Genomic DNA, 12,544 nt, shown 5'->3' with positions numbered 1-12,544 from the left:
TCCCCTCCCCTCGCCCCGCAGACTTGCTGGCCGCCTTAGCTTCTGGGAGGCTGCGGGATGGAGGCCAGGGCGGCCCCACTCAGCGCCTCTCCCTGCCCCCAGGTTCTGCCCCCCAGCATGCTGGTGGCAGCCGTGTACTGCCTGGTGGTGGCCGTCATCTTCACCACCATCAAGACGGTGAACTACCGGCTCCACGCCATGTTCGACCAGGGGGAGATCGTGGAGAAGAGGAACTCCACTCTGGGGGAGGCGGAGGAAGAGCCTGCCCCCGGGGACAGCGACGTGCCCAGGTAGGATGGGCCGAGTGAAAGGGCACGGCCCCCCGCTTTGTGGGAAAGAGGCTGCAGGGCGTCAGCTTGGCACGGCAGGTCCTGACCTACTCGCCCCGAAACCCTCAGGGATCCTGGCGTGGAGATGACGGTGTTTCGGAAAGTGAGCTCCACGCCCCCCGTACGCTGCAGCTCCCAGCATTCCGTGTTCGGTTTCAATCAGGTCACGGTGAGCCGGCCCTCTAGGTTGGGGAATGGGGAACTCTGTCCCGTGGGTTCCAGGGCCTCTGTCCCTCGCATGGTCCTCCTTGGTCTGGGGACTTCACCCACGTAGCCTGTGAATTGTTCCCTCTGACTCCCGTCTTTCTCCTTTATCAGGAGCTGTTCCCCCGGGTAGAGGACTCTGGGTCTCTGAGAGGTGAGAGCTTGTGGCTTCCTCCATGGCGGCTTGGAGATCCTCTTGGGGCAGGTGCACAGGCCTGGTCCCAGGACCCCTGCCTTCTTGTGAGTGTTTGGCGGGGTCAGAGCTGACTGGCCCGTTTACGTTGCAGACATCAAGGAGCTAGTTCGAGAGCAGGGCAGCAACAACGTGATTTTGACTGCAGCCGACCGGGAGATGCTGAAGCTGAGCTCCCCGGAGAAGCTGCGTGAGTGGGCCTGGAGGTGGGGGGGACCTGGGAGGGGGGCTGAGGAGACGGGAGGCCTGGGCCTCACTCTACCAGCCCTTGAGTGCCTGTGCCCTCCCTCCCAGAACGCGGGACAACTCTTCTTTCTCTGATTTGTTTCCCTTCTAGTTGGGGATCTCCCCCAGACTCCCCCAGGGCCTCCTCCCCCAGAGCCTTCACTGCCCAGCACAGACTCCTCAGAGCGTTCTCCCCTGGCTGGAAACAGGGGGACTCCCTGGAGTGGAGAAAGTGGGGCCAACACTCCCATGAGCCCCCTGCTCAAAGGGAGCCTCAGCCAGGAGTTGAGCAAAAGCTTCCTGAATCTGACTCTTCCCGACCGGCCGCTCGTGCGCACCAGCAGCCGCAAGGAGAGGCGTGGGGGAGCTGGTTATCGGCCCCTGGACCGCCGAGGCTCGGGGGACCCCGTGCCCCAGAAGGCTGGCTCCTCCGACTCCTGTTACAGCGGCACCGACAAGGAGACCCTGAGCAGCTTTAAGAGTGAGAAAACCAATTCCACGCACCTGGACAGTCCTCCCACGGGCCACCCCAGGGATGGCAGTGACACAGATCCACCGTCGGAAGGCGACCTGCCCCCCTCCCCAGACGTCGGGGTCCCCTCCGACGATACCCTGCGCTCCTTCGACACGGTGATCGGAGCTGGGACTCCACCGGGGGGCCCCGATCCCCTCCCGGTCGTCCGACCCAAGGACCTGGCCCTGCTTCGGCCCGGCAAACGCAGAACCCCGATCCGTCGGCACTCCCCTCCACGCCGAGCCTCCCGACGCTCTTACCCTGCCCCAGGCCGCCCCCTGCTGGAAGGGGGCGGCTTTTTTGAGGACGAGGACACGAGCGAGGGCAGTGAGCTCAGCCCTGCTTCCAGTCTTCGGTCCCAGAGACGCTTCAGCACTGACAGCTCGTCCTCCACTTCCTGTTACTCCCCCGAGGGGTCTAGAGGGGCTGGGGGTGGGCCCCGGAAGCGGCGGGCCCCCAGAGGGGCCGAAGAAGGGGCCACGGTGCCCCCCAAGCGTCCCTATGGAGCTCAGCGGACCCCCAGCACTGCCAGTGCCAAGACGCACGCCCGGGTGCTCAGCATGGATGGGGCCGGGGGCGACGGTCTCCGGGCCCCCCTGGCAGGCTCCAAAGCAGAGCTAGAGGCCCAGGCTGGGGGCGAGCTGGCGGTGGCCTCGGCCTCCCTGCCACCGTCGGACAGCTTTGCCCTCGGGAGCCAAAGGGGGCCCGCCGCCAACCAGCCCGGTTGGCGGGGGGAGCTCCAGGAGGAAGGAGCAGTTGGGGGTGGTGAGTGAAGGACGTGCAGGATGGGGAGGGGGGTGAGATCTGAGCGTCGGACGTGGTCTGTGCCAGAATCGAGCCGGTCCTGGGTGGGGTGAGGGTGGCGCTCTGGGAACCCAAGAGCAGAGGGGTAACACCTGGGTATATGGGGTTCTTTCGGAGGGGCCGCCGAGGAGGGTACCAAGCGGGACCGGTCGAGCAGCGTGCGGCGGACTCAGGCGATCCGGAGGCGCCACAATGCCGGGAGCAACCCCACCCCGCCCTCCTCTGTCATGGGCTCTCCCCCCAGGTGAGCTGGCCCCAGTCTCCCCACCTTCCAGGGAACTCCTTCGAGCCTCCCTTGGGTGCTGACGGGTGCCTGTGGTCTCCAGCCTGCCGGAAGCCCAGCGAGGCCGCGCGGCCTCCCACTCGCGAGCCCTGACCCTGCCTTCTGCCCTCCACTTTGCTTCGTCTCTGCTGCTGCCACGGTCCGGAGCCAACGTGCACGAGGCTTGCACCTTTGATGATACCTCAGAAGGCGCCGTGCACTACTTCTACGATGAGAGCGGTGAGTCCTCCCAGCGCGGCCCCCTGTTCCCGGGCCCCCTGACGCAGCCCCTTCCTCACAATAAGTCTTCGAGGTGGAACCCGCTGCTCAGCAGGAGAAACAGGCTTGGGGACGTTCCGTGGCTCCCTCTGGTCGGGAAATGAGGAAGTCAGCACTCAGACTCTCGGGTCCTGTAGAGGCCCAGTTTCTGGTCTGCCCCTTCCCTGGGGGTGCGGGGGGGCTTTGGGGCCGGGGCCTCGCCTCCCTGACATGCTCTCTTTCTTGCTCCTAGGGGTGCGGCGTTCCTACACCTTTGGCCTGGCTGGGGGTGGCTACGAAAACCCTGTGGGACAGCAAGTTAGTGGGGAGCAAGGGACCAATGGGGCCTGGTAAGTAGCCTCACTCCATGCTTGGCTAGGCCAGAATCTTCCTTGCTGCACATCCGAGTGGCAGCCTTGGCATCTCTCTTGCAGTTGGAGGCTGGGGTCTGGGGAAGGAATCTACCCCTGGGTGTCAAAATTCTTCATCCCCTCTGAGAAACTCCTCTGGGACCCCAACACCTTAAAAGGACTGGTCACCCTAGGGCATGAGCCAGTGCCTGCATGGGTGAGGGACCAGCGATGGACAGCTGGAGGAGGAGGAAGATGGCAGAGGGAGATCTCCCTAGCACGTGTCTCTCCCTGTCCCTCCCTATCCTTCCCAAGCCTTCCCATCCTCACTGTCAGTCACTTTGCTGGTCATGGCGATCGGGGATGCCCTGGGTGCCAGGGCTGGAGTCACGCTCTTCTGTCAGTCTTTGTCCTTCCCGACTCTGGCTCTCTGTCCCCCAGGCCCTGAGGTCTGCTCCCTCTGCGTCCCGTCTCTCTCTGTCTCTATCTTTTTATCTGTCCCTCTCCCTCTCTCCTCTCCTTTTTCTTTTCCTCCCTCTCTCTTCCTCTCTTATCTCTCTCTCCTTCTCTCCCTCTCCGTCCAGGGACCGCCACTCTCATTCCTCCAGCTTTCACTCTGCGGAGGTCCCCGAGGCAGCGGGAGGTCTGGCCTTGCTACAGCCCCGGCCTGTGGTGTTACAGGGGATGCAGGTCCGGAGGGTGCCCCTAGAAATACCCGAGGTGAGAAGGGAACTGGGAATAGGGGCCTGGGTCTGGAAGGAGAACGGGTCAGGACCAGGCTGAAGGGCTGAGCTGGCTGTCCGAGCCTTGGGTCCTTGATCCTCTGAGAGGCTCTGACAAGCCAGACCGCTCCCAGAGTTTGCGAGAGGCGCCGAGCTCAACTCCACAGTGCAGTTGCAAAGAGGCATTCTTAGGCTTTAGGAAAAATCTTCCATACGATTCGCATTTGACAGTGGAGTCAGCCGTCTGGGAAGTTTGCACGTCCCTTCCCTACTCTCGAGGGGAATGTTTTTCCAGATGTAGGTTGGCTTGGGGATCTCTCTGGCACTGAGACGCACGGAGGTTTCACTAGAGCTGTGGTGGTTGTCTGGGGAGGAGACCCTTGGGCCTAATGTCTGTGGGTGGTGCCGGCAGTTTGACTTACTGGACCAGGATTCCCTGCATGAGTCCCAGGAGCAGACCCTCATGGAGGAGGCACCCCCCCGGCCTCAGCACAGCTACAAGTACTGGCTCCTCCCTGGCCGCTGGACCCCCGTGCGTTACGAGCGGCTGGCCCTGCTGGCCCTGCTGGACCGGTGAGTCCCACCCCCCGCCCAGCCCTGGGAAAGAGTTGGGCAGTACAGACGTGAGCCTGGCCGGTCTGGGAGAAACAGGAAGGGAGGGTGGCTCTAAGGAGCTAAGCCGTTAACCTCGGCCCAGTGAGGGGGTTTGACGTCCCGTTGGTGGCTAGCAGGCGTCGGCCTGTGGGCAGTGTGCCCGTGCCTAGCCCCCAGAACGCCCAGTGAGTGCCCAGGCTCGGCAGGGCAGGGAGGAGGTGGGACTGACCAAGAGGCCCCGGGCCACCCTGGCCTGCCAGCCTCTGCCCCTGAGGTGCACCCAGGGCCTGGTTTCACCTCTGTTCAGCAAGCCTTCATGGAAGCCCTGCTGTGTGGCTAGCACGGTGCTAGGCCCTGGGCCCACTGTGGACCCCGGCATGTGGGATCCGTTTGATAAATGCTTGATGATGCAGAGGGGAGACCGCCCTGGCCCCCAGCGTCTTTGGTTCACCAGGACACGGTAGTGCGCTCTGCTCCACAGCAGAGGGCTTTCCCATCAAAGCAGGCTCCGCCTCCAGGGGAGGGCAGGGCAGGGGGCACCGGGCCGTTGGCCAGCCGCTGACCCGGCGACCCCCACAGGACCCGGGGGGTGCTGGAGAACGTCTTCGTGGTGTGGCTGGGCAGTCTGGTGGCCTTCCTGGGCTACCTGCTGCTCCTCAAGGGCTTCTTCAGGGACATCTGGGTCTTCCAGTTCTGCCTGGTCATTGCTTCCTGCCAGTACTCGCTTCTCAAGGTCAGGCCCCTTCCGGACCCCCTCCCCCGAGCACCCTCTGACCCTCTGACCCTGCCTGGCCCAGCCCCTCTTCCCTGAGCTCACGGCCCCCAGACCCCCGCTTCCTCTCGATCCCGTTCCCATCGGCTAGGCCCTTTGGAAACCGTGGTTCCCGTTTTTTGCAGAGCGTCCAGCCTGACGCTGCCTCTCCCATGCATGTGAGTACCTGCTGTTTCTCGTCGCCAGCTTAGGAAGTGGGTTTGTCCTAGTTCAGGGTAGGGAGTCGGAGGCCAGAGCTGTGTCTGTTGGGGGTTGGGGTGGGGTACCTCTTGAGGCCTGGGCCTCGTCTGGTCGGGGGGCAGGCTCAGAGCCTGGGCTTCATTCTACGGGGGGGATGCTTGCGGGCCGAGAGGGCCCCAAGTCCAGGAGGCGCCCGTCTGCTCCTTCTCTAGGGTCACAACTGGGTGATCGCCTACAGCCGGCCGGTCTATTTCTGTTGCTCCTGCCTCCTCATCTGGCTGCTGGATGCCCTGGGCTCGGCCCTGCCCTTCCCTCCCGTCTCCCTCTATGGCCTCACTCTCTTCTCCGCCCCCTTCTTCTTTTGCGCCCGTGATGTTGCCACCGGTGAGGAGGCCGGGTAGGCGCGCTCGGGTTGGGGGGGGACTTCTCCGGGCTTCGGGGCAGAAGCTGACGGCTCCCTCCCCGATGTCCCCGCAGTCTTCACCCTGTGCTTCCCTGTCGTCTTCCTCCTGGGCCTCCTGCCCCAGGTCAACACCTGCCTCATGTACCTGCTTGAGCAGATTGACATGCACGGCTTTGGGGGCACAGGTATGCTGGGGCCTCTGGAGGCAGGTGGGTCGGGAGCGGGGGGTGCTGGAGGAGAGCCGGGCCTGACTGCCTCCCCTCCCTCCTAGCGACCACCAGCCCCCTCACTGCTCTGTATAGCCTCCTGCGGAGCTTGCTGGCGGCGACGCTGCTCTACGGCTTCTGTCTGGGCGCCATCAAGGTAGGGACAGAGCCTCCATCCGGGCCTTGGGGCAGCAGTGGGAGATTGTGGGAATGGCGACAGAGAACCTGGGGAGAGGCTTCAGGCCCCTTTCTCTCGGTCTGTCCCTCCATCTCCCATCTGCTCTCCCCGCTGCAGGCCCCGTGGCCAGATCAGCATGTGCCTGTGCTCTTCTCTGTCTTCTGTGGCCTTCTGATGGCGATATCCTACCACCTCAGCCGCCAGAGCAGCGACCCCACCGTCCTCTGGTCTGTACAGGCCCCCCAGTCCCCTCTGCTCTCCACCCACCTGAAAATGCCAGTGCCTCGCACCCCCTTTTTCCTGTCACGCTCCCCATGCCACGAGACGTGTTTTTCACGTCTCATTCTTTTCAATCTCTACCAGGTCGCTAATACGCACCAAGCTTTTCCCTGACCTGGAGGAGCGGAATCTAGAGACCCCTCGTGCAGAAGCCCCAGACCCACTGCCTGGCAAACTGAGGCAGTCTGTGGTAAGACTGTGGGTCAGTGTGGCTGCTGGTGTATGGGATCAGGGCAGTGTGGCAGGGACTTGGAATGCTCTCCAGGGTTGGAGAAAGCTCAGGAGGATGGGTGGGTGGTGGGAGGCTGATCTGGAGCTGCATCTGGAATTTGAGAGGAGAGCGGCACGGGGGTGGGCACATGGGCAGGATGGGTAGGTTCCACTGAATAGCATCCCTGCCTCCCCCCCACCCCCAGCGGGAGATCTTGCACTCAGACCTTGTGATGTGCCCAGTGATCGCCGTGCTCAGCTTTGCCATCAGCGCCAGCACCGTCTTCATTGCCCTCAAGGTGGGTGTGGACCCAGGGTCCGGCCCCAGCCCCACTGCTGTCACTGCTGCGGCCTCGGGCTTCCCCATTTTGCCTGTCGCTGTCCCTCTCAAGGCCGCCTCTGCACACCCTCCCCCACCTCTCTCTGAGTCCGAGGGACAGAAGGCCTGGCTCGGTAGCTTTAGTATTCCGGGGAACTCTGAGGTGAGGAGACTCCCTCCTAGTGCTGCGGGTCAGCTCCCAGTCTGCAATTTAGTCTGTGGGCTGCTTTGAAGCACTCTGTACCAGGGTCTCCCATGGCCAGGATGGGTCAGAGACACCAGTTCTTCCCACTCCCACTCTCACTCAGTAAAAGCCACGTTTCCGAGCATCTGCTGTCGGTCCCCCTGCCCCCCTAGTGCTGACCGGCCATCCACGAGGGCAGCTGGGCACACCGGCTGGTGGCGGCTCCTGCCTGACTTCTCTGTGCCTCCTGTCTTCTCTGTGCAGTCTGTTCTGGGTTTTGTCCTCTACTCGCTGGCCGGCCTGGTGGGCTTCCTCACCCATTACCTCCTGCCTCAGCTCCGCAAGCAGCTTCCTTGGTTCTGCCTCTCCCAGCCCGTGCTCAAGTCCCAGGAGTATAGCCAGTTTGAAGTGCGCAGTGAGTGACGCCCCCACGGCCCCGGGGGTGAGGCCAGGCTCTGCCCGAAAGCCACTTAGGCCAGCTGGCATCTGCCGAGCGCCCCCAAGAGCCAGGCGCTGGGCCCACAGAGGCAGAAATGAAGCAGGACCTGCCCTCAGTCAGGGAACTTCCGCTCTCTAACCCCACTTGGTGCCAGGTTCCTCATCTGTAAAATCTCTGGATCGACCGAATGGTCCCTGGGGTCTTTCTATGATTGTGAACAAATTGAGAGAGCCGTCCCTTGGCTGATTCCCATCACTGTGCCTTTGAGGAGGGTGCCCCGTGGCAAAAAGCCTGTACTCCCTCTTATGGCAGGGATCAGGGAAGCCTTTCTCCTTCTGCTCTGGGCCCCTGGGGTCCTAGCACAGAGCTCCCCTTGCCAGAAGGGACCTCGGAGACGAGCGGTTCCCTGGCGCCCTGGCCACACCTCCCCTTCAGCGTGGCCCAAGAGCCAACTGCCACCTGTCTCTGATGCTGGTGCCTTTGGTTTCCACAGCACAGTCAATGTGGGAAGTAGTCCCCTCTTCCCCTCCCTTGCCCTCTTTAACCAGGGAGAACAGCTAGGGAAGGTGGCCCGCCAGGTGCCTGCGCGTGCTGCCCGTCTCAGTGCCCGGTCACCTGGAGATTTGCTTCCTTTCAGCGCCCCTCTGCCAGTTGTGACGGGGTGTCACTGCGTCACCAGGCCCGACACAAAGACCCATTCTCCTTCTCCAGGTCAAACCCTCCGAGGGTTTGCAACCTGGCAGTCCCTCTTGGCTGCTTCTTCCCGCCCCTTGACCACCTGGCCAGTGTGGCTCCCGCAGCAGCCCTCCCGGCCCTCCCTGGCCTCTGCTCGCACTGGGGTCACTCGTCCCTTAGCGGAGCCTAGTGTGTGCCCAGGGCCTAGCACGGCTCTGGTCACATAGTAGGTACTTCATGGTTGTGACTCATGTGCAGTCCAAGATGGTTTGAATTTCACCTGCTCGGAGAGCTGGCAGGGGCTTTGGGTCATCTTAGGAAGGAGGTTCATTCAGGGGCCGGGGTCTCCGACTCTGGGCCGCGGGCTTTTGCTGGCAGCTGATCCACCAGCTGGCTCTCTTGGCCCGAGATTGAGCTTTTGTGTAGAGGGAGGACGTCACTCTCGTCAGCCCCCGGGGTCGCTGGAGTAGCAGGATGAGGCCTTAAATCCCAGCACCCACCCCTGTCTGCCAGCCTAGTGACGCCGGGCACGCCACGTGGCGCTTGGCCCGCCTCGCCTCAGGCGGTCCAGGCCTCCGCCCGACAGGCTTTGGCTCTCCCCAGGCGCGGCGCAGCTCATGTGGTTCGAGAAGCTGTACGCTTGGCTCCAGTGTGTGGAGAAGTACCTCATCTACCCGGCCGTGGTGCTCAACGCTCTCACAGGCGACGCCCACGCTGTCAGCGGTCGCCCAGACAGATTCTGTCTCTAGTGAGGGGGGCCCCTGGGCTGCTGCGGGGGGCGGGGCCTGACTGGATCCCCGGATCCTGGGGCTCTTTGGGGGATCCCCACCTTCCCCATCCTCGTCAGGGGTGGAGTTGATGGCACGAGCCTGACCGGGCCAGGGCCGGGTGATCTGATGGCCCTCTGCCCCCAGCTGTCGGGCCCTCCTGATGACCGTGGCCGGACTGAAGCTTCTGCGCTCGGCGTTCTGCTGCCCGCCCCAGCAGTACCTGACCTTGGCCTTCACGGTCCTGCTCTTCCACTTTGACTATCCACGCCTCTCCCAGGGCTTCCTGCTGGACTACTTCCTCATGTCCCTGCTCTGCAGCAAGGTGAGGCCGCCACATCCTCCAGATCCCCACTCTGCCCTGCCACGTGTTGCCACCTGCCCCCCCCAAGGAGGGATCTGAGGAGATCGTGGCCCCTCGGACGTGCACATGCCCCGTCTCTGCCCCATCCCCTGTGCTCCCTGCCCTGGGCCAGAGAAGGAGGGCGGCAATCCCAGGCCTCCCTGTGTGACGGGGTTCAGGGCAGTCAGACTGCTGGTGTTGCCCTCTGCGTCCTGAGAGCTCTCATGGGCTGGAGCCAAAGTCCACAGCTGGTCCAGGGAGAACAGGCAAGGAGACAGCCGCAGCCCCTAGCCTGACCTGTCTTGTTTGGGGGCATGGCTGGAGCAGAGCCCCTGCTAACCCTGTGTCTCCCCATGTTCCCCTCTGCAGCTGTGGGACCTGCTGTACAAACTCCGCTTTGTGCTCACCTACATCGCCCCTTGGCAGATCACCTGGGGCTCAGCCTTCCACGCCTTCGCCCAGCCCTTTGCTGTGCCCCGTACCCTGTGGGACGGCCTGTGTGGGGAGGGAGGGTGCAGGAAGCAACAAAAAGACAGGCAGGGGGTGGAGAAAGGCTTGGAGTGGGGTTGGGGGGGCAGGGGAAGGCTGGGGGGGGGGAATGGAGGGCAGGGGAAGGCTTAGGGGGGATGGGCAGGGGAATGGAGGGCAGGGGAAGGCTGGGGGGGGCTACAGCTTCCATGCCAACTCTCCCAGCTACCACCTTGACCCCTGGCTGCAGACTCTGCCATGCTGTTTGTGCAGGCACTGCTTTCTGCCCTCTTCTCTACTCCTCTCAACCCCCTGCTGGGTAGTGCCGTCTTTCTGATGTCCTACGCTCGGCCCCTCAAGTTTTGGGAACGGGACTACAAGTGAGTGATAGCGTGAGGGGCGGCCTGGGCGTTTGTTTCACTGGCTGTGTGTTGCTGATTCTTCACTTCGAGGAGCTCCCAGTCTGGCTGGGAGATCTGGAGCCATAGGCCAGGGCAGGATGAAATGGGGTCTGGCTAGCAAAAGCAGGGGGCCGGGGGGCTGGCTGAGTACAAACACGGATCCAGAACTGAGTGGGGCTGTGGTGAGGAGGTGAGGATGACTGACGCAGCTTGGGTGGGTAAACCGGAAGGTCGGGGGGCAGGTAAGCCTGGCTGGGGCGGGACGACAGAGTTAGGAGTTGGGCCTGGGGTCACAGCTGTTAGCTATGGAGACTGTGAGCAGGGCTGTCCCCTTCTCTCCCCGTCTGGGGGGGGCAGTGCTGACGCCTTTGCTCCTCCCCCACAGCACTAAGCGCGTGGATCACTCCAACACCCGCCTGGCCACCCAGCTGGATCGGAACCCGGGTGCGTACCCACTCCCTGGTTGTCTGCGGTGTCCTCGGGGGAGACTTTGTGGGGGAATGGCATCCCCTCACCTATTTGCCTGTCCCTGGCAACAGGTGCCGATGACAACAACCTCAACTCCATATTCTACGAGCATCTGACACGCTCCCTGCAGCACACGCTGTGTGGTGACCTGGCCCTCGGCCGCTGGGGGAACTACAGCCCCGGGGACTGCTTCATCCTGGCCTCTGACTACCTCAATGCCCTGGTGCACCTCATTGAGGTCGGCAACGGGCTTGTCACCTTCCAGCTGCGGGGCCTGGAGTTTCGGGGTAAGCTGCTGTGGGGCTCAAGGGGTGCCGGCAGGGCCGGGGCTGCCCTCTGGAGACGTAGGTAGAGGAGGCCTGCCTGCCTCCCCGGGAGGGGGTCGAGGGCCGTAGAGAGGCAGGCCTGTAAGCTGTGGGACGGTGGCAGGCTCCCGCTGTTACGGGGGCCTCCCTCACTGAGAATTCACACAGTGTGAAGTCCTAGGTCCTCCAGAAGGGGGGTGGGGGTGGGCAGAGAACTGTGTTCAGGTGTGTAAGGCTGGGATCTCCAAGGGACAGCCCATGGTGGGGCGGGACAGCCATGACTGAGCCCACCTGGAGGATTGGAGGGCAAGTTCCAGGCAGGTGTGCGGAGGTGATGGTGTCTGTGTGTGTGTGTGTGGGCAGAGGGGAGAGCAGGAGCAGTCAGTAAGCATTGATTAGGCGCCTGCTGGGTGCCGGGCACTGTGCTAACCACTGGGGATGTAGAAGAAGGCAAAAGATAGTTCCTGCCCTCAAGGAGCTCCCAGTCTAATGGGAGAGACAACCTGTAAACAGCCACACACAGACATGGCCTGGACAAGATCGGTTGGAGAGAATGGACAGGGAAGGCTCTAGAATGAAGGAGGAGCGATGGGGAAAGGCCCCCATAGAAAGAGCAGAGGCGCTCCAAGTTGGAGAAGGCGGCTTCACCACCTGCCTCCCAGAACTCGGGGTGTGATCGAGGAGGCCCGAGGTGCTCAGCGGGTGGTAGAGGGGTCCATGAGGTCACCTAGTCACAGGTTCCTGATGCTGGAATGCACGGGGGCTGGAGGAGGCATGAAACCCCAGCCCAGTGGGATAGGAATGCCCTCCTGGCAGCCCTGACAGGCGCTGGTGATGGGGAACGCGGTACCTGGCGTTAGCAGCCTTGCCACTGAGGAGGGCAGGCAGAATCCATCTGCCCCCTGGGCACCCGGCAGAGAGTTGAAGGCGGCATGCTCCTCCCTCCCCCAGCCTGTGTCCTGTGTCTTTGCACAGGGCTTGACCAGCGTGCCCTGGCTAGTTAGCAGCAGAGCCAGGGCGGAAAGGGAGGGGGCGGGACCCTGGAAGCTGGCTGCTGTCCTCAGTCCCCGCTGTTCTCCTCGCAGGGACCTACTGCCAACAGCGCGAGGTGGAGGCCATCACGGAGGGCGTGGAAGAGGACGAGGGCTGCTGCTGCTGTGAGCCGGGCCACCTGCCCCGCGTGCTGTCCTTCAATGCCGCCTTTGGGCAGCGCTGGCTGGCCTGGGAAGTGACCGCCAGCAAGTACGTGCTGGAGGGCTACAGCATCAGTGACAACAACGCCGCCTCCATGCTGCAGGTGTTTGACCTCAGGAAGATCCTCATCACCTACTACGTCAAGGTACTGGCGGCAGGGGCAGGATAGGAAGGGTGTGTGTGTGTGTCTGCGTCTGCGTCTCTGTGTGTTTGTCTGTGTCTGTCTCTGTGTGTGTTTGTGTGTGTCTGTATCTGTGTGTGTATCTCTGTGTCTCTGTGTGTTTGTGTGTGTGTGTGT

General features: G+C 63.0%; 1 protein-coding gene across 1 annotated transcript in view; it reads left to right on the top strand.

Moving 5' to 3' along the window:
- The first annotated feature begins 107 nt into the window (after positions 1 to 107).
- Positions 108 to 12,544, top strand: part of PCNX3 (pecanex 3) — an 18,752-nt gene continuing 6,315 nt past the window's right edge. Inside the window, exons 1-26 of the mRNA XM_027855996.1 lie at positions 108 to 290; positions 399 to 498; positions 648 to 687; positions 821 to 916; positions 1,064 to 2,230; positions 2,387 to 2,513; positions 2,596 to 2,771; positions 3,043 to 3,139; positions 3,724 to 3,859; positions 4,274 to 4,434; positions 5,035 to 5,188; positions 5,353 to 5,385; positions 5,620 to 5,791; positions 5,885 to 5,995; positions 6,082 to 6,173; positions 6,312 to 6,421; positions 6,558 to 6,663; positions 6,890 to 6,982; positions 7,451 to 7,601; positions 8,904 to 9,048; positions 9,215 to 9,392; positions 9,780 to 9,888; positions 10,129 to 10,258; positions 10,665 to 10,723; positions 10,819 to 11,034; positions 12,138 to 12,391. Of these exons, the coding sequence (XP_027711797.1) occupies positions 118 to 290; positions 399 to 498; positions 648 to 687; positions 821 to 916; positions 1,064 to 2,230; positions 2,387 to 2,513; positions 2,596 to 2,771; positions 3,043 to 3,139; positions 3,724 to 3,859; positions 4,274 to 4,434; positions 5,035 to 5,188; positions 5,353 to 5,385; positions 5,620 to 5,791; positions 5,885 to 5,995; positions 6,082 to 6,173; positions 6,312 to 6,421; positions 6,558 to 6,663; positions 6,890 to 6,982; positions 7,451 to 7,601; positions 8,904 to 9,048; positions 9,215 to 9,392; positions 9,780 to 9,888; positions 10,129 to 10,258; positions 10,665 to 10,723; positions 10,819 to 11,034; positions 12,138 to 12,391 (4,386 nt within the window). The 5' untranslated portion in view covers positions 108 to 117. The remainder of the gene's footprint in view (positions 291 to 398; positions 499 to 647; positions 688 to 820; positions 917 to 1,063; positions 2,231 to 2,386; positions 2,514 to 2,595; positions 2,772 to 3,042; positions 3,140 to 3,723; positions 3,860 to 4,273; positions 4,435 to 5,034; positions 5,189 to 5,352; positions 5,386 to 5,619; positions 5,792 to 5,884; positions 5,996 to 6,081; positions 6,174 to 6,311; positions 6,422 to 6,557; positions 6,664 to 6,889; positions 6,983 to 7,450; positions 7,602 to 8,903; positions 9,049 to 9,214; positions 9,393 to 9,779; positions 9,889 to 10,128; positions 10,259 to 10,664; positions 10,724 to 10,818; positions 11,035 to 12,137; positions 12,392 to 12,544) is intronic.

The sequence above is a fragment of the Vombatus ursinus genome, unplaced genomic scaffold (assembly GCF_900497805.2).
Source record: "Vombatus ursinus unplaced genomic scaffold, bare-nosed wombat genome assembly UNPS02011369.1, whole genome shotgun sequence".
Lineage (NCBI taxonomy): Eukaryota > Metazoa > Chordata > Mammalia > Diprotodontia > Vombatidae > Vombatus > Vombatus ursinus.
Note: the sequence above shows the minus strand (reverse complement) of the source record. Positions and strands in the feature narration are given on the sequence as shown.